Below are 22,718 nucleotides of genomic sequence, written 5' to 3'. Positions count from 1 at the left end.
TCTTGGGGTGGATATCTAGTTCTCAGATTATAAACCTAGATCCAATGTACACAGTTTTCCTGTGTGGACTTAAGAGGTAAATTTATTGTTTTATTGCTTAAAATTTTCTCTTGGTTAATTACTGATTTTAATTTAAATTTGACAGAAAATGGAAAAGGAAAGAAAGAAAAAGAACAAAAAGGGGCAGCAAGAAAACAAAGGAAAAGGCAAGAATGGTGTCGGTGAGTTTGATGATCTCATATCGGCACTACGAACAGGAGACGTTTTTGGAGAGGATATGGCCAAGATCAAACGCAATAAACGACGAAACGTTAAAGATGCAGAAAATGGTAACAGCAGAGAACGAACAGGGAAGAAAAATATAACAGCTTATTAAATTGTCTTTCAAATAGTTAATGGTTTCATTTATGTGTGGGGTTAGAGGTCAAAGTGTACACGGCTTTCATTATTTATGCCCATATATTATTACTGCTAAAAATGCTATATATGATTTCATCTACTTAATATAATTATCAGGTCTTATTTACATTATATATCATATATAATTTTCATATAATATACAATTGAAATACTAGTTTAATATTAAATTACTATTATCATTTTTTTAATTATATCTTATAAATGGTATGTTTGTTTCAAACAGCATAATGTTGTGACATTTTCATTTTCATTTACTAATTTATTTATTGCTCCAATATGTATTCTTGGTCTCAAGATTGTAGTGTACAAGATAAATTCTTTGATTTTATTCATAATGCTTTTTTAGAAATTCATACTAAAGAAAACAACATCAGGAATATTTGCCTATAAATTTACTATTTAAAAAAAATGTACAATCTTTCATGCTTTCATGTTTTCTTAATTCAATCAATGACCGTCACCTGTAAAATGTTTCAGGTGCTAGAAATTGTAAAATGTGCAATGTATTTTCAACGCTTTCTTGATGTTGTGTTTAGGTTTAGAAATATGAAAAATGTATCAATGATAGAAATCTTTTGTTTACGTTTGTTTTCTAAATGTAATGTAGTGTATTTCAGGCATTTTGTAAAGTCTTTTGTGAAGAAATATACACCGTAAGTGTTATATATGTAAATATCTCTACCGCCCTCAATGATTACATCATGAATGATGCAGTAGGGGTATCCTTTAAATAGAGGAATCCCTGAATAGGGTGTCCCCTTATTTGAGCTGTCCCTGAATAGGGTGTCCCTCGAATAGAGGTTACCCTGAACAGAGGTTCTGATGTAAAACATTCACTCATGACCAGTAAGTTATTTTTCACAAACATGTACAAGTATAAGTATTATGTTCACATAGTAAAAACCTTGTAATAATAAATATTAATAAGTTATTTAATTAATACATCATAATGTTTTGTATACTGTATTCCCTTATTATATAACAATAATATTTGTATTAAATTATTGAATAAATACATCATAATTTAATATGCATTCATTTATAATATAGTTGTAGTTATAATATGATTTATATCATTGTGATGAGAAAAATGGGTTGGCTTATTTGAACAGAGCGCTTAAACCTAGGATTTTAGTAGGAAACTTGATCAAATTGAGATTTCTTTGTTTGCAAACTAAAGTTTGCTGGTGTAAACTAGGCTTGAGGGACATTATATTATGACTATTATTATCATAAAGACTATTATTATATTACTTTATGAGACATTCTACAGTACAGTGAATTTTAGTCAATAATGTTTATCAGTTCTGTGCAAATAAGATATTTTGTAGACAAGAATAAAAGCATCCTCTATATCTGGATGTATATTTTAAAGTGGAGATTGGCAATTGTTCCTATTAAGGAGTGCACACGTATTCAAACCAAACAGAGTGCCCATTCACAATATGGTAATTATAAAGGCTAGACAAACTATGGTGAATTTTCATATGATATAACATATTAATTTCAATACACATATTTATATAATATTACATAATGTGTAATAATGTTATACATTTTCAAATCTATAGGAAACTATTTTGTATTATGAAAATTAACAAGAATTATTTGTCAAATAACTTATTAAAACGAGATGCCATGCTACTATTGTATTTTCAAATGGTTTGTATGGGTGCTTTCAAGTGCAAAGCAAAAAAAGAAAAAACAATCAATGAATTTCATTTTGAAAACCATTGTGTTGATATTTTTGAGATGTAAATATTTTATGTTATTATTATATTTGTAAATATACACATTTATATGCAGTATATAATAAGCAAGTCTGTTGTTAGCACTTTTTAATATAAAGAACATAAAAAGGAATTCACTTAATCATTATTTTTTACATTAGTCTATAAAATCAATGTAACATTTCTAATTATTTATGACCTTTTGGTGCCGTTTTATTCTTCATTTTCTGTCCATTTCTTTTATTCTATCAGTAACATTAGATCAAAACTTGTTTGATAATAAAAAAAAACAGCTCCAGTTGTTGTACACTTCTTAAATATCTTAATCATTAAGGATTGATAGTTAGATTACGCTGTGTGTGTGCAGAGGATATCTTCATGCACTTTGAAACAGAATTGAAGTTTTTACATGTGGGTTGTTTTTTTTCATGAAAAAATCGTCATCATCTAGGCTACTCTATTTATCATCATTTATGATACTGGTCTCTAGTTTAAGAAACTGTGATGTGTACAGACTGACATTTAACAATCAACGTGGGCTGTAAATGTTTACATTGTCGCCTTGAATTTCCTTTTCTTCATTTTTTCAAACTATTAAATCTTATGTAAGGTGAAGCATTTCTGTATTTGTGTCATTTTTTTTATCCTAAAATAGATTTACAGTAATCTTTCCCTTGTTGACAGCTACAATCAAAGTTGAAACCTTTCTATTTTTATATTCTTAGCATACAGGTATAACTACATGCACACATACTAGTACTATGACCAAAAGATATGGACGATTCTAATGTTTAAAAAAGCCATACTATAAAATGGTCAAATCAGCTCTAAACATTGGTTCATTTCATTTATTTATTCGACCAATAAACATTAAAATAATACAGAACAGAAACAAGGCACAATGGTCAGGGGCAACTAAAGCAAACATTTACTATAACTCAAAGAGTCAGTTGCCCCTAAAAAACATCAAAATACAAAAAATATTGCACCAATAAAACATTTTTACTTTGTGAAGCTCCCTTGGACTTAAGAATAAAAGAACAAAAACTCAGATATCTGATCAATATTATATATATTTTAATACTTTTATCAATAATACTATTTTATCATACATGATTTATAAGTACAGTATGAATGGAAGACTTAAAACGTTTTATCCTAGTCAAAATGTACCTCAACTAGCAAATTATTGCTTCAGACATATAATATAGTTACATAGATTATACAAATTTGCTTGATAATACAGTATAAAATTTGTCTTGATAAAAAAACTATTTAAAAGACTTCTAAAAATATAGCTTTGTCTAGCTATGTTTATTTAGAGATTTCTAAATCTATGTAAATTTATGTATAAAATTAAAATCTTTATTTGTTGAGAAAATCTCTCTAACCTACATAAATACAGAAAATTACTGAAATCATTAACAATAAAAAAAATATTAAAAAATGGACAGAAAATCACAATTTAAAAGCAACGGATATAAAATAGAGCTCTATTTGTGGTATAATTTATTAATATAAAGCGCCTTGAGCACTTTGTGGATATGTGCGCTTTATAAATCTTATATTATTATATTAACAAATTACTGTCAATTTTGGGTCACTGATCACCCTAAAAAATTGTATTATTAATTTCATGTCATTATATTAAACAATTTTAACAATTGTTAAGGCTGCACCTACAATACTGTAAGTATATTAGCTGAGATATTTTCCAATCTCCAGGAACCATTTCCATATAGTTTAAGTTCAGCACAGTGATATTGACGCAGGGAGTCGCGATGGCCAACGCTAACTAGGGTGATGTCATAGGCTAAACACTGTTCATAAAGACTAGCTTCTGTAGTCACAGACAGCGCACTTGTGGATTCATCTAAAACTGAAATTTAAAAATATTTTATGCAATGATGCAGTCAACACTCTCAATAGAAGATATTCTTAAGATGGCTTAAAGTATCTGGGTTTCCTAAATGAAATATTAGTATATTATAATTTTTGATATTTGCCGCTTGTAAGTAATGGAAGAAAATAAAATGGATACTGTAGATAAACATTAACATGTTTTATCAATACTTACAGGCAAGTTTAGGCCTATGATAAAATAGTCTTGCAAATGAGATTCTTTGCATTTCCCCTGGTGTAAGTACATTATTCCAGCTCCACGGCACTGGATCTTTTATGTCTTGTACACGAGATAATAACTTATTAAGTCCAACTAACTTGATTACATCCAGTAGATTTTCATTCCTCTTTTTCTTTTTATCTGGATAAATTATCTATGTATTTAAAAAAATTTAAGTCATAAAAAAAGTAGCCAAGAACTAAAATATAGTGTTATAGTTAAAAGTATCATACGTTATCAGGTATCTGTATTACAAGTGACAAGCTAGTCCAAGATGTTTGCCCGATTTCATCATTCTCGTGTTTTAAAGCCAGGCTAACAACGAGGTATACTGATTTTTTGTCGCATCAACATAATTTCAAGAATGTTTTCACAGAATCTTGCTTACAACCTGGTCAACCAGAGAGCATGTAATTGCTCACGATTGGTCAGGAATCATCTGGTACTAGCGTAGTTAAATGCAAACAATTGTGTACAATACAATAGGAAAATCATTTATGTAATAGTTTACTATTACCGTAAGTGTTTTGCACAAAAACAATTTGCACATTACTGATACAGCATTAAGTAGCACTAATGGGAAAAAAAAAAAAATGTAAAATGGAAATTGATGTTTAGGCTTATTTAACTATTTAATGATCAACAGATTAAGATTACAATTTAACTACACTTTAGCTAAAATTTTAGCAGGCGTGCAAATAAAAAATATAAATGTTTTTTCTGAACCTTTATGTTCTGAAAATACCGTTTTTATCAAACATATTAAATTGAAGAACTGAAATGGCAAGTTACAAAAACAATGAGTGTTTTTGAATAGTGAATTTTACTGAATCACAATTGGACAACAGGCAGCAGAATTGAATTTGTATAGAATTATGTAAGTTGTGTATATATGGTGTTTTCTGAAATCAAACTTATTAAAGATGTATTTACCCCACAAAAAAAACATGAAAAATGAAGATTTATGCAATTTATTGTATCATTGTCTTCTTGTATTTTTAATGTAGGTTAATCACCAAATTGTTCAGGGGGACAATTTAATATATCTTTATTGTCTTTATTTACCATAAATTGTTTACCATTGTTAAAGAAGAACTGAACTTGACTGGGAGCAACTATCTAATTATAAGTACATTTACGACTGCCTGGCATTATTACATGTCGAATTCTGATAATACAAATACAAGCATCAAAAGCTAAACAACAATAAAATGTATATATAAAAAAATAGAGTTTATAATAAAATAAGCTTTCATTACCAATTACTAGACCTTACCTAACGTTTCAGTGATCCAATATAAGATATGGCTTTTGGGGTAAAAGCAAACATGTTCTTTATCATTGTATACATTTGATTTGTGAATTGTTCCTTGCATTAATATTACCAAGATGAGTTCTGATCAAATTACAAGATCTTACCTGATCTTCCAATGATCCATTTATAAGGTATGGCTTTTGTGGTAAAGTAAACATATTCTTTGTATTGAATAAATTTGATTTGTGAATTGTGCCTTGCACATGAGGCCACAGACCAAAGAGCAATCGCAACAATGATGTCTTCCCACTGCCTGTGTCGCCAGTTATCAAGATATTCCTTCCAAAGCTGATGACAAGAGAAAGGTCTGCAACAATAATGACAATAAAACAACAATTCATTTTTCACATTTCATGTCTTGCAGCTGCCCAGAAGCTAATTGTATGTTGCATTGTGGGATGCTTTGTATGGTGCTGCATGTACAAGGCAAACAGTATCCAATGTTTAAAGATGTATTGTCCCCATGAACAAAAATTTTTAAATTTTTTTGTTGAATATGCCATTTTAATGTCACATAATAGTGACCAAAAATTGGATCTTAACAAAAAATAGTCAAATTGGCTGCCAGCCAATGGATTTTTGGTTGAATTTAACCACATTTTTATGTTATTAAGTGAAAACCTTATTGTTTTTTTCTATAACTTTAATTAAACTGCAAAATAACCTATGGTATTCAAAGTCTGATCTTCATTTTTCATATTTTTGGGGGACAATACATCTTATAACATTCCAATTTTATTAATAACAACAAAATCTGAAAGCATTTTTTGATGGTAGATTCAAGCTTGAGTTTAGTGAGTTGACAAATCACAACAGTTCAATTAATTTATCATGCCATATTTGGTCAAATGTACTTGTAGTGTGCTTACATCCAAGTGGGAACAAGCTTAATGTAATAGTTCCATAGGCAGTTTATGACTATGAGTTCAATTTTGAGTTATACTGTACATACGCCTTACTGAAAGTTGTATAACCACTGGTAACACATTGTGAAATTAGAAAACTTTTTCTACAAAAACTTAAATGTTAAATGACCCCTGTGGTGTCAAGCAATACTGTATGCCTAGGACTTTTTGTTTTCAGGGGTGGACTACTACAAAAGATGCAGCATACCCACAGGCAAATACTTACAGTAGTAACCTAAACCTATAGCTAGGCTTTATGAAAGGCTTGCCTGCAGTAAGGGTATTGAATGATGATGAAATTATCATTTTTATAATTCTCCCATTATTGTTGTTGATTAATTTATAAAATTGTTAATTAAGAAAATGTTAAATTTATTTTTGTTTTTTATTCAAGTTTAAAAGGTCAATGCTTCTGTCCTAAATCAAAATAAAGAACAACTGTTCGCTAAACTACACTGTCATATGCAAATCAATTTAATGTGGACATCACCTGTTAATGCCAAGGTTTACATGCTTGGCTGAAAACTGCCTACAGTGTAAACATACCTTTAATTAAGGCTTCTTTTCCATCTGGTGGGAAGACAGATACATTCATTAGCTCTATTACTGTATTCTGTCTCATTCTCTCATTCTTTGGCAGCTTACTGTCATCCTCATCACTGTATTCATTAATTAACTTTTGGTGTTTGAAAATAGGTAAGGGAGATTTTGGTGTTGATTCCTTTTGTGGTTTAACTTCATCTTTATCAAGTTCCTGCAAAACCTCCATCAATTCACCAATCCTAAAAAATAGTATTTGCTAACATAACTGAAAACTCCTGCAAGTGTGTATCCGGTCTAGCCAGTCTGTGCACCTTTAATTGCTGGTAAACTGAATGCAATTATGTGTTCCTACTTAACAACACATTAAAATTGTTTTTTTTTCTTTTAATGCAACTTGATGTCACCCATTTCTTTTATTCATGAAATATCCCCTCCCCACTCATTTCAGGTCTCTGCAGCCAATGTAAACTGGAAATGACATACATAATATTTACCTATGAGAAAGACCTGCAATATCAGATACTTGATTTGAAAGATCAATGAGTTGAGTAAATGAATATATCAAATACATACAAACAAAAGAATTCTGAAATAAAAAATGACATCATGAAACACGTACTATACATTTTTCTATTTGTTTTCTATTTTGTCTTTATATTAGGAACAAGTGGTCAAGGATTACCAATAGTAAATTAATCACTGTCCTGTCAGATGGTATGGTAATTCCCCCTGATACAGGGGCTATTTTGTGAACCAGTTCACCGGGGTAACCCCCTCGAAAGGTGAGATGAGAACTAGGAAGTCGGTCTCTAACCCATGTCATGTCATGTTTATGAAATATCAGGGTGTTTTTTGTACATCAAAAACGATGTGGAGAAATGATGCCTTTAGCAGGAGGTGGGAGATCGCTTAAAACATAGGGAAGTTCCAATGATTATTAGAGGTCTGTTTTAGTATTAAGAGTATATAGTGAGTATTACTGGGACGGATTGCAATATAAAGACTTTGTCTTAGGCTTATAGATCTAAGCCCTAAGCCCATCGAGAAAGTCTTAGTTAAGCCTCTCACCAAAGTCGATTGCAATATAGCGGTCTTAACTGAGACTTTATTAGTAAAGAATTTCAAACAATCAAACCAGCCTATAGTTACAGACAAATGAGGGCGCTATACCAACAAGTGCAAATAGAGTAAGTTAACAATAGGGAGTAGCGACAAGCTCCTCAGTAGGACATATTGAGGCCATACATGAATGAACACACTGCCTATTAAATAGCGTTAAGATTACGTAAATACTAGGAGATTTAGCAAATAATTTAAAATATTGGCAAGAAAATTGTATGTAATTTGATAGTAAATTGGATGGATGAAAACTTAAATGTAAAAGTTTAAAAATTAGCATTGCACTTACAGCACTAACAAGACTGCTGATGTCTTGAGGACTAAGATGACTGTATTCACCTTTAAACACTGGTATGGCTATGATGATGTAGCTCACAATACTACCAATATAATCACACACGTTCATTGAAACTATAGCAAAACATAAAACATTTTTAATAATCATTAATATCAATGCATTAACAACTTGATTAATTGCCAGAGTCAAAGTAGTGTACAAGTAAAACCAAGATCATGAAAAACATTCCAACAGTTACACCTTACCGACGTTTACATTTGGAATTGATCAGTTTCACCAAAAAAAAAAAAATAACCAAGCCATAAACAAGTGACGATTGATGTAATTAACCCAACTCTTTTTATTTGCACTAGCCTTTCCAGGATGAATAATCTCACTGGGTCAGTCTTCTTGGGCACATTTAATCTTGGAAAGACTGGCTGGCTATTAGGGGCAAGTTTAATTGAACAAGACTTTCTTGTGCTGCAGCTGTATGCATTGCATTTTCCCAGTATCACTGACTCAGTATATTAATCACAGTGCAAATAAAAAATGTATTGTTTAACAAACTTGAGTCTTCTTCTTGACATACCCTTACCATCACTACTAAGGCTTTTGTTTTCATTATATGATTGATATATTCATCACAACAGTTATTTATTTACACATATTGATAAAGTTTACCTTGCAACCAGAATTCACGATTGACATAATTTCTCAATGTATTCAGGAGTGTGCTTAGTTTATGATCAGTGCTACTATGTTCAACACTTGCAGCTTGGTAGAATGCAATGGTTTCGGAATGTGATCTTATTTGCATATGCTTAAACCTGTTGATAAAGAAAGACGAATTACTGATAAATCTAAATCTATCAATGATATTAGTTTATAGTTTTATACAATTTTTAACAAACAGACAGCTTTTAATTTTTGTTTCTACAACAAAAGATGTGTTATACAGCACTGGGTTAATTAATCATGTGAATAGCCAGGTTTAATGGTTGGTATATGTCAAGATTCAATAATACTATATCCATTCACTGACATTTTTATTCCAAAATCGAACATAAAATAATACGTAACAAAATGGAAAATGGAATAGGATACAAAATAAGCATGATAGCTTTATTATTACAGGTAAGCATACATTAAATACAAAAAATAAAAAAATAGACGAACTTAGGACAAGTTGTAGTGAATGTGAATTTTTAAAAAATTTTTAGGCACACAACCAAGGATTTCCAAGAGTGACAGATTCTCTATACAAAGTCTTTGAAAGGTGGAATTGTCAACAAATTCTGACATCGACATGATTTGAACCCAGGATCCAGGGTCAAACCACCAAATTTCACAATACAACACTCGATTATTGTAAAGCATTTGATGACATTTCAGCAATATTTTTCATTTGTATCTATTATGTTATTAATTTTGTAGTTATGTGAACACCTCACATAAATTTGTCTCAATGTGTTTTTGGATACCTTACTTGTTGCTCATTTCAATGACAAAATGCATACCTGAATTCGCCTTCTTGTCGATCTAACTTCACTTTGAGGTTGACAACTGGAGACATAATAAACTTGTTGATGAAGTTTGTAAGAATGAAGAAGCTGTATATACACAATGGTCCAACATAACCAGTTCTGAAATATTTATTATATTATTATTGAAATATATTATTATTATTATTACAGTAGTAAACCAATGGTTCTCAGACCATTGAAGTTAAGCAACGTTAGGTCTGGTTAAAACTTGAGATCAGCACACCGGTTGAAAATTATCGGTTGCTGTGTTACTTTAGAATATTCAGGTAGCACTTTATAGACTTTCAGAAAGTGATATAAAATATACAAAGTATACTATACTATACTTACACCTCAATTACTTTCACTGTGTAGTAAATGATGGTAAATGGAGATATAACTAGCAATGCTACCATTGAGCTAAATTTTGTGCACAGTTGGTTTACGTCATCAGCAATCCGTTGGTCCCTTAAATGTTCATATTAACAACTTCATAAAACATATTTATATTTATTAAAACATATTTATTAAAACATATTTATAAATCCAAAGGCAAATTACTGAAAAAATGACAATGCTGTGGGTATCAGTGGCTGGATCTCAATGGAGATACAAAAAAAAAGCGAAAAGCTAAATCAAAACGATAAGTAAAACAGCCAGAAAAGTTAGCAGAGCTTTCGGGCAACACTAGCCCTCATCAGTGCAACATTGTATGAAAACTTATTTCTATTTACGTTCAATCAATATTTAAAAAACACGACAGACAAGTTTAGATAAGCAACCAGTGCAACTTGAAGCAACATAATTGTGCTTATTGACTAGAAAATAAAACACTAAACAACTACACACAATATAATCATTTGTGTTGATAGCTTTATTTACTTACGGATTATCAATCTGTCCAACTTGTAAAACATTGATCTTGTAATAATTAATATCTTTTAAATAAAAATGTTGAAGATAGCTGGTGAGGAGGTCTCGCCATTGCACGGCCAGCAAGGAACTTATGTACTGCTTAGAGCTTTTTGCCTACAAATAAAAAAAAAACAAAAATACAAAATCTGTATAAATAAATTGATGGTTTATGAAATCACATCAATTTTAAGGTCATGTAGGTAAAATAAGGGTGCAGTTGAAAGGGAATATAATAATAAAAAAAAACTATAAAATAATAAAAGAGTATATAATGGCTTATTCAGGGCCTTAGTCTGTACCAATCAATATTCCTACTATATGTACAAATGCAAATGTCTCTAGAAATGAAAAACTCTAGTAATAAACTACAGTCAACTTTTTCAATACTGGACACTCTTGGGCTGCCCTAGCATGTCTGCTTTTCCAAATGTGTTTTAATAGTGAAAAAGAATTTAAGACTTTTCGGACATAAAAAAAAGTCTGGTATTGAGAGAATTGACTATTAAACTTATTGAAGCAATTTTTTATTTAAAAAACACTTCTTTTCTAATAAACATTTCATTAAAAACTGCCTCCCCTTAAAAAATCAATTTGATTACATTTTTTGGCATGTACAGTATATAACGCATACTAATGTACGTACCAATGCAATGCAAATAATAAGAAGCAATGCTTTCCACGTCTCTTGAAGGAAACCAGCCAAATCTTGATAGCCCAAAACATAATAAAACTTACTTGGAATCAGTCCAACAAAGTAGATAAAAATTTGTTCTAAAAAAAGATATATTGTTAAGATAAAATTATCAATGTACAAAATAAGTGATCATAAAAGTTTGAATATTTAAAGCACATCATTTTTTGCAACCAGAAATGGGTCCAAAAAGTAATAATGTTGCAAGGATCCTATTTGCAGAGGAAAATGTTAAGTAAACCATCTTTTCCTAAGGCCTAGGACAAAGCAATGCGACGAATCTCCAGATCATGAAATCAGAAGTTCAACGTCCAACACACTGCGCCAATTGCATGTCTTTGATGCATCATGGTCGTATTTTTAGTCTATAAACTAATTAACTTACCACCTACTGCGCTGACAAGTAAAAGTAAAAATAAAGCAGATATTGATGACAATAATGATGGGAACAGAATCCTTAGTATGGCACAAAATCTTCTCCAACTTAACAGGTCAAATGTATACCTTTAAAAAGAAAATGGTTTTTTTAGGAAACTTCAGCCTGTGTTAAATTGAATTATAAATTGGGCATAGGCCTTGTAGACTAATAAACTACGGGTATATATTCGTTTCACATATTTTTTTCATAAGTAGATTAACTATCTGATTACACATTGCTATTATATGTTGCACGATTGTTGAACGAAGAGAACAGCTTTGATCCTCACGGATGGATGGGTTATGAGTTAAGTTGGCCAAGGACGTAGTGCGATCGGCCGGAGTGCAGAGAGGAGCAAATTACAACTGGGATTTCCCCATTTATGCACTTGTCAATTGTATGACCCACTATACGACCCCCAGGTGACTTAGCTTTACTCTTTAGGTGACCATTACGCACACATTTGTATAAAACCTGTTTATGTTTTAAGTGGTAAAGTGACGTACCTTCTAGGTTTTTTGACGCACACCTGCGTCAGTAGTTATTTGTAAATGACGCACCCATGATGCACCTCTCCCGGGGGTTGTATAGTGGGTCATACAATTGACAAGTGCATTATGCCTACTACGCTCCTTTTGCGTAATTGTAATTACGCAAGAAAATCTGACGTTTTCTACAGGAGCCTTCTGAATGTTCAAACAATCTCTATTAAAAAAATCTCTGGAAACATTTTTCAATCCCACGTTACTGTCTGGTCTGGGATTAGAAATTCTTGCTTGCGCAATTTTAAACTGCACTTGAGCAAATAAATAGTTAACTGACCCAATTCTAAATTGCCAAAATCATTAAAAAAAATGGTAGTGTAGAGGCCTACTCTAAAGGGGCTTTCACACCTGTTCCGCCACGGTTCCGGCAAATCTATTTGAATGTCAATGTTTCGTCTCATAGCCACATGGAGCAATGTGAAAACGAAACATTGACGTTCGATTCGCTGTAGTACCGGAAACGTGTCGCAACAGGTGTGAAAGGCCTTTTTATTTTTAACCAGGTTAGAGGTAGACCCATCCTATCTATATTATAGTATTACTAGCAATTATACCCGCCCCAGGGCGGGTTTCAAAATTAGTTTAAAGCCTTCTCAACACCCGACGCCAGTATCTGTCTATACTCACCAATCTCCACCCTTCTTCAATAACACCCCATACTCTTTTTTAAAAACCAATTCTTCCCAGTGATGGACAAATTCAATTCAACGTAAGCTTCAAATTGAGAGGAGTATACATAGCTATGATGGGTCTAATAATGGTTGAAGTACGTTGTAAATTGTGTAAATGAATAGGTGTCATATTGGCTGATAATTAAAATATCTAATTTAGATACTGCGGGCCCCCAGCCTTCTTTCTCCTCTCACCACCCCAGCCACAATCAACAAACCTTAACTCCTCCCCATGACAGTTCAAATATAGTAACTTTTCCTAGTACAATTCCAAGCATATAGGCTACTTCATTACGACAATATTTTCGCTCTTCCACCTCCCCCTACAAACACACCCCAGATACACTGGGTGATTTGTTGAAGTTATGTTATTATCACTCCCAACCCATAATCCCTCAGTGGCAGTTTTCAAATGTAGTTTAAAACAAACCAAATACAGTTTCGGTCATGGTGATAGGCCCACCCCAAACTCCCAGCCGCTTCCCAGGAATAATTAAATACTTTTTTTCCTTGGAGGCATCGTGATGTAGTTGAACACAGTAACGGTAAACAACGTGTGTATGTTCACACAGGAATGGATATCTGTAATGAGAAAATCCAAGAGACCGATACATAGCTGGATATGGTTAAAGTACTTTGCTAAATGTGTAATTGAATAGGTGTCATATTGGTTAATGAATAAAATATGTAAATCTATATACGCCTTGCTGAGGATAATTAAAATACTGTCAAACTTTTGTAGTATAATTTTACAATTCGATAGCCTACAACCCCGAGCCCTAGCAAAAAATGACATCACAAACAACCACACCACCCCCCGCCCCCACCCCTCCCACAAAAACCCCAGGAGTCGGGGGAATTTTTTAAATGTAGTTTAAAACCTTCCGGGTACAATTGCCATCTTTTTGATACCCCATACGTATGGTTACGTGCAGAAACGGAAATTTGTGTAACGAACAAACATCGAAAGTGGGGGTTTTGACCACATTTTGGTCCCTAACATGGATCGTAGGTGGCGGATGATGTTGAAATATAGCTTAGAACATTCCCGGTACAATTGCGGTCATTTTGATACCCCATATGTAAGATTACGTGCAGTAACAAAAATTTGTATAACGAACAAACAGACAAACAAACAAACAAACAGACAAACTCTCTCACTTATAATATAGATTATTACTTATAGACCTCTAGCCTAGGTTACATCCACCCCTCCCCCTTCCCTGCTGCTCCTGCTCTTGGTTGGGTACCAGTTAGCAAAGTTCGGTACGAGTTGGTTTGGGTACGGGTTGACCAGCACCCATACATAGCGCAGCTGGGTATTCGCCTAGCTAGCTAGTAGTCTAGCCTAGCTAGTAGCCTTAGGCCCGCCCCCTAGCTAGAGAGTAGTACTAGCCTAGCCTAGCTACTGTCAACTCGTTTAATTTCTAACTCGAGTAGCCTATTCATCATAATCCTAATTTAAATATCGCCGCTTTATCTTGTTTTGTAAATAGAAAAGAACAGTTGATACTTTTGCTGAGGTTTTCCACTCTCGTGACAAACACTGGTTTCAACCATGTTTTTTTTTACATTTGTGTATGAAGCGCCGAAATCGCTTTCATTAGTGAGAGCAAAGAATATATATCACAAGAATGAGTAATCCGCGATTTTCACTGTAACAGTAATATTGTCCATGTGGTAGGGCGCCGCCATAAGTGTGGATGTATCTGGGATGTATACAACTTTTTGTGACGGTTTCACTAATCAAAGGCTGGACCACCGGTAGTATTTTCATGATAAAAAATGTTATCAACTACATGCCAACATCATGTTAAATACTATTTGGATATTTAATTGTTCGTTTTATGCAATTTATTTAGTAAAAACTGCCGTATAAACAGTTTGCTTTATCAACCGGGCGCTACGATAGCGTGACCGGGCGTGTTGCTGTTTACGCGTTTTCACGAAGGATAGTTTAATAATATTCCTATATTTAACTTGTTTCTGGTAAAACAAATAAATGTTAATGACATGTAACATTTTCTCCTATTAATAACATGTGTTTTATACTAATTTATATCATAAAAACAATACTTAATTTACCGGGCGTACAGTAGTACACGACAATGGTAAAGAATAGGCCGTGCTGAGTAATATTCGTTGATTTTTGGTGTTGCTGTGTTAGGCCTTTTTTGTGAACTAACTTAGCATGTTAGTAAATAATTGTCTGTAAAGTGAATAAACACTAGGTTGTTAATAAATATGTATTATAAAATAGTTTACAATTGCAAAAACTATCTTCATAATTCTATTTAATGTGACATGTATAATATCTATTAAAAAATCAAGTCTTATTTAGTATGTATACATCCTCACTGGAGCTCTCTGTTACAAATTTCTCATGCAAAAATCGCGGAATACTCATTCTTGTGATATATATATTCTTTGGTGAGAGAGAGAGAGGGGCTGATATGGCAGCAGTTTCTTTAGCCGTGAGATCTCGTGTATTATCTATAGACCCTCTAAAGTTCCCTTATAATGGCGACCTGAGAGTGATTACATAAAAACCGCAATTTACATGAAACTTGATCATCACTTCCCAGTGGGCACAGAACATAATTTCAACGTTGAATCAACGTTGAAATATAGTTGATTTGTTGAAATCATGTTGTCAGCGTATTTCAAACGTTGAATCAACGTTGAAATAACATTTTTTCCCTAACTATTTTTTTTACGTTTATTAATAAACATTGAATCAACGTTGAAATAACATTTTCTTTTCAATAGAATTTTTATGTTCATTTATCAATGTTAATCAAACGTTGAAATAACATTGTCTTTTTAACTAGTAATTTACGTTAATTTATAAATGTTGATTTAACGTTGAAACAACATCGTATTTCTAACAAATGTTTTACGTTAATTTATCAATGTTGATTCAACGTTGAAATAACATTGTATTTTTAACTAGAAATTTACGTTAATTTATCAATGTTGATCCAACGTTAAAATAACATTGTCCTTCTAACTAGTAATTTACGTTAATTTATCAATGTTGATTTAACGTTGAAATAACATTGTCTTTCTAACTATAAATTTACGTTAATTTATCAATGTTGATCCAACGTTGAAATAACATTGTATTTTTAACTAGAAATTTACGTTAATTTATCAATGTTGATCCAACGTTGAAATAACCTTGTATTTTTAACTAGAAATTTACGTTAATTTATCAATGTTGATCCAATGTTAAAATCACATTGTATTTTTAACAAGAAATTTACGTTAATTTTTCAATGTTGATCCAACGTTAAAATAACATTGTCTTATATTTAGAAATTTACGTTAATTTATCAATGTTGATCCAACGTTGAAATAACATTGTATTTTTAACAAGAAAATTACGTTAATTTATCAATGTTGGTCCAACGTTGAAATAACATTGTATTTTTAACTAGAAATTTACGTTAATTTATCAATGTTGATCCAACGTTGAAATAACATTGTATTTCTAACTAGAAATTTTCATTTTATTATCAATGTTGATCCAACGTTGAAATAACATTGTCTTTCTAACTAGTAATTTAAGTTAATTTATCAATGTTGATCCAACGTTGAAATAACATTGTCTTTCTAACTAGTAATTTACGTTAATTTATCAATGTTGATCCAACGTTAAAATCACATTGTATTTTTAACTATAAATTTACGTTAATTTATTAATGTTGATCCAACGTTGAAATAACATTGCATTTTTAACTAGTAATTTACGTTAATTTATCAATGTTGATCCAACGTTGAAATAACATTGTATTTTTAACTAGAAATTTACGTTAATTTATTAATGTTGATCCAACGTTGAAATAACATTGTCTTTCTAACTAGTAATTTACGTTAATTTATCAATGTTGATCCAACGTTAAAATCACATTGTATTTTTAACTAGAAATTTACGTTAATTTATCAATGTTGATCCAACGTTGAAATAACATTGTATTTTTAACTAGTAATTTACGTTAATTTATCAATGTTGATCCAACGTTAAAATCACATTGTATTTTTAACTAGAAATTTACGTTAATTTATCAATGTTGATCCAACGTTGAAATAACATTGTATTTTTAACTAGTAATTTACGTTAATTTATCAATGTTGATCCAACGTTGAAATAACATTGTATTTTTAACTAGTAATTTACGTTAATTTATCAATGTTGATCCAACGTTGAAATAACATTGTATTTTTAACTAGTAATTTACGTTAATTTATCAATGTTGATCCAACGTTAAAATCACATTGTATTTTTAACAAGAAATTTACGTTAATTTTCCAATGTTGATCCAACGTTGAAATAACATTGTATTTTTAACTAGTAATTTACGTTAATTTATCAATGTTGATCCAACGTTGAAATAACATTGTATTTTTAACTAGTTACAATTTACGTTAATTTATCAATGTTGATCCAACGTTGAAATAACATTGTATTTTTAACTAGTAATTTACGTTAATTTATCAATGTTGATCCAACGTTAAAATCACATTGTATTTTTAACAAGAAATTTACGTTAATTTTTCAATGTTGATCCAACGTTGAAATAACATTGTATTTTTAACTAGAAATTTACGTTAATTTATCAATGTTGATCCAACGTTAAAATCACATTGTATTTTTAACAAGAAATTTACGTTAATTTATCAATGTTGATCCAACGTTGAAATAACATTGTATTTTTAACTAGAAATTTACGTTAATTTATCAATGTTGATCCAATGTTAAAATCACATTGTATTTTTAACAAGAAATTTACGTTAATTTTTCAATGTTGATCCAACGTTGAAATAACATTGTCTTATATTTAGAAATTTACGTTAATTTATCAATGTTGATCCAACGTTGAAATAACATTGTATTTTTAACAAGAAAATTACGTTAATTTATCAATGTTGGTCCAACGTTGAAATAACATTGTATTTTTAACTAGAAATTTACGTTAATTTATCAATGTTGATCCAACGTTGAAATAACATTGTATTTCTAACTAGTAATTTACGTTAATTTATCAATGTTGATCCAACGTTGCAATAACATTGTCTTTCTAACTATTAATTTACGTTAATTTATCAATGTTGATCAAACGTTGAAATAACATTGTATTTCTAACTAGTAACTTTTTTCAAACAGTTATTATTTTTGTTTTTCAATGTTATTCCAACGTTATTTTAACGTTGAAATCCAGTTGTCATTTTCAAATGACATGTTTTCAACGTTGAAAAACTCTTGAAATTATGTTGTTTTTTCAAACAATTATTCTTTTTGTTTTCAATGTTAATTAAACGTTAAATTAAAGATAAATTCTATTTAATACTTTGGTTAAAATGACATGTTTTTAACGTTTAATATTAAATAATAGGCCTATGTGTTTAAGTGCGTTGACATTGATGTTTCAACGTTAAATTAACATTACATTTCAGTTGGCGGTTTTTTTTTATCATCCTTTATTGTAAAACAAATGATTATTGGTTATTTAGGAATTTTAGATTGGCAAATATTATTGTCTCTGTATAATACAAAAATGTCACTGAAGTTGTGTTGAAAATTGAATGATCCTTTCATGCAAGATCAAATTTCATAAGATACGAGCTTGTCATTGGTTAGTTTCGTTTTGATAAAATTTTGAAACCGGTGTCAGTTATTTCAGTTACTTCGACTTGGGCTAGCTAGGCCTACAGCAGTAGTAGTAGTGGTGTGTAGACATCATTGAAATTGTCAAATAAGTATGTTTTCAGGTAGGAAAACAATCTTTTTTATTTGTGATCTACTAATTTATAAGCTTAGAGCTTGACTATTTTACCCTTTTATCAATAGCTAGCCTCTAGTCTAGTAGTAGGCCTAGCCTGGCCACACATGCAGCCATAGCTAGGGCCGCTATAGGCCTAGGTAGTAGTAGGCTAGGCAGGCAGCCAAACTGATGAACTGAATTCACTCACTAGGCCTAGTGGAAGCATTTAGTATCATGCCTGTCAAGGGCAAACATTTGCCTTGCCAAGGATAACTACAGTACTGTACTTATTATGGTTATAAAATGGTATGTATTAGGCCTTTAGTTCAATTCTTTCTTTATTTATCCAAAGCAAAAGTATACATATTAGGCCTACATAAATATAACATTATATTTATAATATATAATTAGTTGGCCTAGCTAGCTTTTTGCTAGGCTGTCTACAGTAGCTGCTATTAGTATTAATAGTATACAAACACATGCTAGCCTAGGACGGCTATTTGTTAAACTCACTCGCTTTCTTTTATTTCAGATTGTAGGCCTAGCTACAGGTAAGGCCCTTAGGCCTATGCCTAGGCCTAGCTAGACTAGAGTACAAAATAATGAAGTACATGTATAATCTTTTCTATGTGAATCAAACGAGAAAAATCTAATGGATGATCAATATTTTTATATACAAAAGGTTGGTTGGTATTTATAGTTCTTAACTTTAATATTGAATAAATATTACGCCGTGGTTAGGATGGATTCCGGCACCGGAACTCAACTTCCCATCGTTAGGGAATCCGACACGCTATTGCGCATGCCCAGAGCGAAGTAATTATAGCTTGTTGCACTAGTGCCACAGACCGTGCACCACATTACCCGAGAGTTGGAGTGTTAACTAGGGATGTACTGTGTAGCCAAAGATAGTGTCACTATCTTTGCTGTGGCCTAGTTAGTCGTCCGCGGGGGTAGGCCGGCTAGTTCGCCGTGGCGCAGCTATTAAAATGATCCATCGCTGTAAAGCTTGGTTCCCACTAGAACGTAACGCAAGGACGTAAACGCAACGCAAGCGTTTTAACCAATGACAAGCAAAGTTATAGACAGTTAGCAATCACAAGCGAATAAGCCATCGCTTGTGATTAGTCAATTCACTTGCGCTGCGTTACGTCCTTGTCTTGCGTCGCTAGTGGGAACCACGCTTTAGTCTGTTGTAGACAAAAATAGAGTCGCCGATTACCTTGCTCTGGGCATGCGCAATAGCGTGTCGGATTCCCTAACGCTGGGCAGTTGAGTTCCGGTGCCAGAATCCTAACCACGGAGTAAATATTAATACAGTGTTGCAATATTATTTACATAAATTGAATTGATTGCATATTTTACGTGTAAGTGTGAAATGATGTTCTGAATTGATTTTTTGTTTATGTACAGTATGATTTTTGAACAATGTGTTAAAGATATAATTGAACGGAACAATTTTTTTTTTTATGTTTTGTTGAGTATGCCGTCACTATAGAGTTGTTCACTTTGACCAAAAATTAGATTTTAAAAAATGCATTTGTACCTGAAAAGGGGGACAATTTAAACACACAATTGGTTTTTGGTTAAATATACTGTTTATTTTGTATTTTTGTTAAGTGAAATCTTTTTTGTTTTTGTTTATTTTCTACGGCAAGTGAATATCTAAATTGTTAAAATTGCAAAATGGCAAGGTATTCAAAGTATGATTGTATTAATCTTCATTGTTCCTGTTTTTTGGGACAATAAATCTTTCAATAAATTTTTTACTGTATTATTTTTGTTTAAAACTACAGTAACTTGATTGAATTTGTTTCAGGTTTGGAAAAATAATATTGCCACACTTTTGGAAAGCATAGGACAATGTCAACACAGGAATCGAGGCAACTGTTTATTGACTAATCGGAACAATGCAATTACAGTATTGTGTTATTGCCATCATTTGGACTTCTGCAACATTAGCACAAGGCACCTGTGACGTGTGTTGTATTTATTGTGTTTTACTGTAATCAGCCAATATTTATAGTTATTCAATCATGTTAGTTGGCAAACATATTACAAACTGGTTATTAGTATATTTTTTATACTTAACATTGGTACCTGAGAACTGTCAGTGAGGATGTACATTATTTGATTGTTGCTTGGATTTTGCCAGATGATTTGATAACACCTGATTAAATGTTATTTTATGTTTTTATAGAAATTAAAGATTAGTAAGATATACAGTATTTATAAAATGTCTCTATTGATGGATTCTGCGACGTAACAGTAACTTTACTACCAACTACTTTAAAACCGTTGATTCAAATTAGATATAGTAATTCAACAAATCAATTACCATTGCAAATATGCCAGATTTCAGCTTGATTTATTTTGGTTGTGTTACTATAAGCTGTTCTTCTAATAACTAAACCATTGCTGTGTTAAATTAATGTTGATAATTTCTATGTTGAATCAACGGTAAAAATGTGTTTACACTGAATCAACGTTGATCTGTATACGTTGATTAAACGTTATTTTTTCTACCTTGAATTTGGTTGATTACTCTACAATGGATCAACGTTAATATTTTTTAAAATTTAAACTTTAATTCAACAGATTTTCAGCGTTATTTCAACGTTTGCGGATAATGTTGAATTAACTTTAATATTTCAACATTGAATCAACGTTGATAATTTCAACGTTAAATCTATGTTGAAATTTACGTTGATGCAAATTTTCATTTCAACTTAATTATTACGTTGTTTCAACGTTAATAATTTCAACATTGAATCAACATTGATAATTTCAACGTAGACATTTTTACGTTGTTTCAACGTTGATAATCTATGTTGAATCAACGTTGACATTTTGGTTGAGGCAAACTTTCATTTCAACCATTTTTTCAACGTTATTTCAACGTTACTTATTTTAACGTTGTTTCAACGTTGATAATTTCTATGTTGATTCAACGTTGACATTTACGTTGAGGCAAACTTTCATTTTCAACCATTTTTTCAATGTTATTTCAACGTTACCTATTTTAACGTTGTTTCAACGTTGATAATTTCTATGTTGATTCAACGTTGACATTTACGTTGAGGCAAACTTTCATTTTCAACCATTTTTTCAACGTTATTTCAACGTTAACTATTTTAACGTTGTTTCAACGTTGATAATTTCTATGTTGATTCAACGTTGACATTTAAGTTGAGGCAAACTTTCATTTTCAACCATTTTTTCAACGTTATTTCAACGTTACTTAGGTTAACGTTGTTTCAACGTTGATAATTTCTATGTTGATTCAACGTTGACATTTACGTTGAGGCAAACTTTCATTTTCAACCATTTTTTAAACGTTATTTCAACGTTACCTATTTTAACGTTGTTTCAACGTTGATAATTTCTATGTTGATTCAACGTTGACATTTACGTTGAGGCAAACTTTCATTTTCAACCACTTTTTCAACGTTATTTCAACGTTTGCAGATAACGTTGAATTAACGTTAATTCAACCAATTTTTGCCCACTGGGTTGATTGATTATGATGTTAACGTCCTTTCCATAAAAATTATTATTATAACACACCTGTTGTATTCTTTCAATTTGATTGGTCAATTAGGCCTACGCATCACGTGTCATTTGGAATTACCTCTATCTTATATGAGATTATAATGAACGTCTCTAATGCACATTCAGCTTTGTGTTATTATTTGGAGAATTTTTGCCACGCGATCGTTGTTGGCTAGACTGATCGCGTTCGGAAATCAACTTGCT

General features: G+C 31.5%; 2 protein-coding genes and 1 long non-coding RNA gene across 6 annotated transcripts in view; 2 read left to right on the top strand and 1 right to left on the bottom strand.

Annotated features, from left to right (window-relative positions):
* Positions 1–2,768, top strand: part of LOC140061017 (disheveled-associated activator of morphogenesis 1-like) — a 44,669-nt gene extending 41,901 nt beyond the window's left edge. For all 4 annotated transcript variants that reach the window (XM_072107415.1, XM_072107416.1, XM_072107417.1 and 1 more), the window contains one exon: positions 146–2,768. In XM_072107415.1, the coding sequence (XP_071963516.1) occupies positions 146–376 (231 nt within the window). In that variant the 3' untranslated portion in view covers positions 377–2,768. The remainder of the gene's footprint in view (positions 1–145) is intronic.
* LOC140061018 (lysosomal cobalamin transporter ABCD4-like) lies at positions 2,649–14,782 on the bottom strand. Its single transcript, XM_072107419.1, has 13 exons — positions 14,711–14,782; positions 11,949–12,067; positions 11,516–11,643; positions 10,844–10,986; positions 10,309–10,425; positions 9,952–10,077; positions 9,116–9,261; positions 8,444–8,565; positions 7,530–7,621; positions 7,039–7,274; positions 5,692–5,894; positions 4,228–4,426; positions 2,649–4,029 (listed from the first exon to the last, which is right to left on the bottom strand). The coding sequence occupies exons 1-13, from the start codon at positions 14,755–14,757 to the stop codon at positions 3,830–3,832; spliced, it is 1,878 nt and encodes a 625-aa protein (XP_071963520.1). The 5' UTR covers positions 14,758–14,782; the 3' UTR covers positions 2,649–3,829.
* A 3,856-nt stretch (positions 14,783–18,638) lies between these two features.
* Positions 18,639–21,481, top strand: LOC140060498 (uncharacterized). Its single transcript, XR_011847335.1, has 3 exons — positions 18,639–18,969; positions 19,495–19,644; positions 20,782–21,481. It is a non-coding gene; the product is annotated as an uncharacterized lncRNA (long non-coding RNA).
* The last annotated feature ends 1,237 nt before the right edge of the window (positions 21,482–22,718 follow it).

The sequence above is a fragment of the Antedon mediterranea genome, chromosome 10, assembly GCF_964355755.1.
Source record: "Antedon mediterranea chromosome 10, ecAntMedi1.1, whole genome shotgun sequence".
Lineage (NCBI taxonomy): Eukaryota > Metazoa > Echinodermata > Crinoidea > Comatulida > Antedonidae > Antedon > Antedon mediterranea.
This window is presented reverse-complemented; position numbering and strand designations above follow the sequence as displayed.

Bases quoted from the DNA above. Each gene is read 5' to 3' on its own strand.
- LOC140061018 (XM_072107419.1), bottom strand. From the start codon at position 14,757: ATGGTTGAAACCAGTGTTTGTCACGAGAGTGGAAAACCTCAGCAAAA. The intron at 7,275-7,529 runs GTAAATATTATG...ACTATTTTTTAG, and splicing joins ATTGCAGGTCTTTCTCATAG to GATTGGTGAATTGATGGAGG. The intron at 5,895-7,038 runs GTATGTTTACAC...TTATTGTTGCAG, and splicing joins AAAAGAAGCCTTAATTAAAG to ACCTTTCTCTTGTCATCAGC.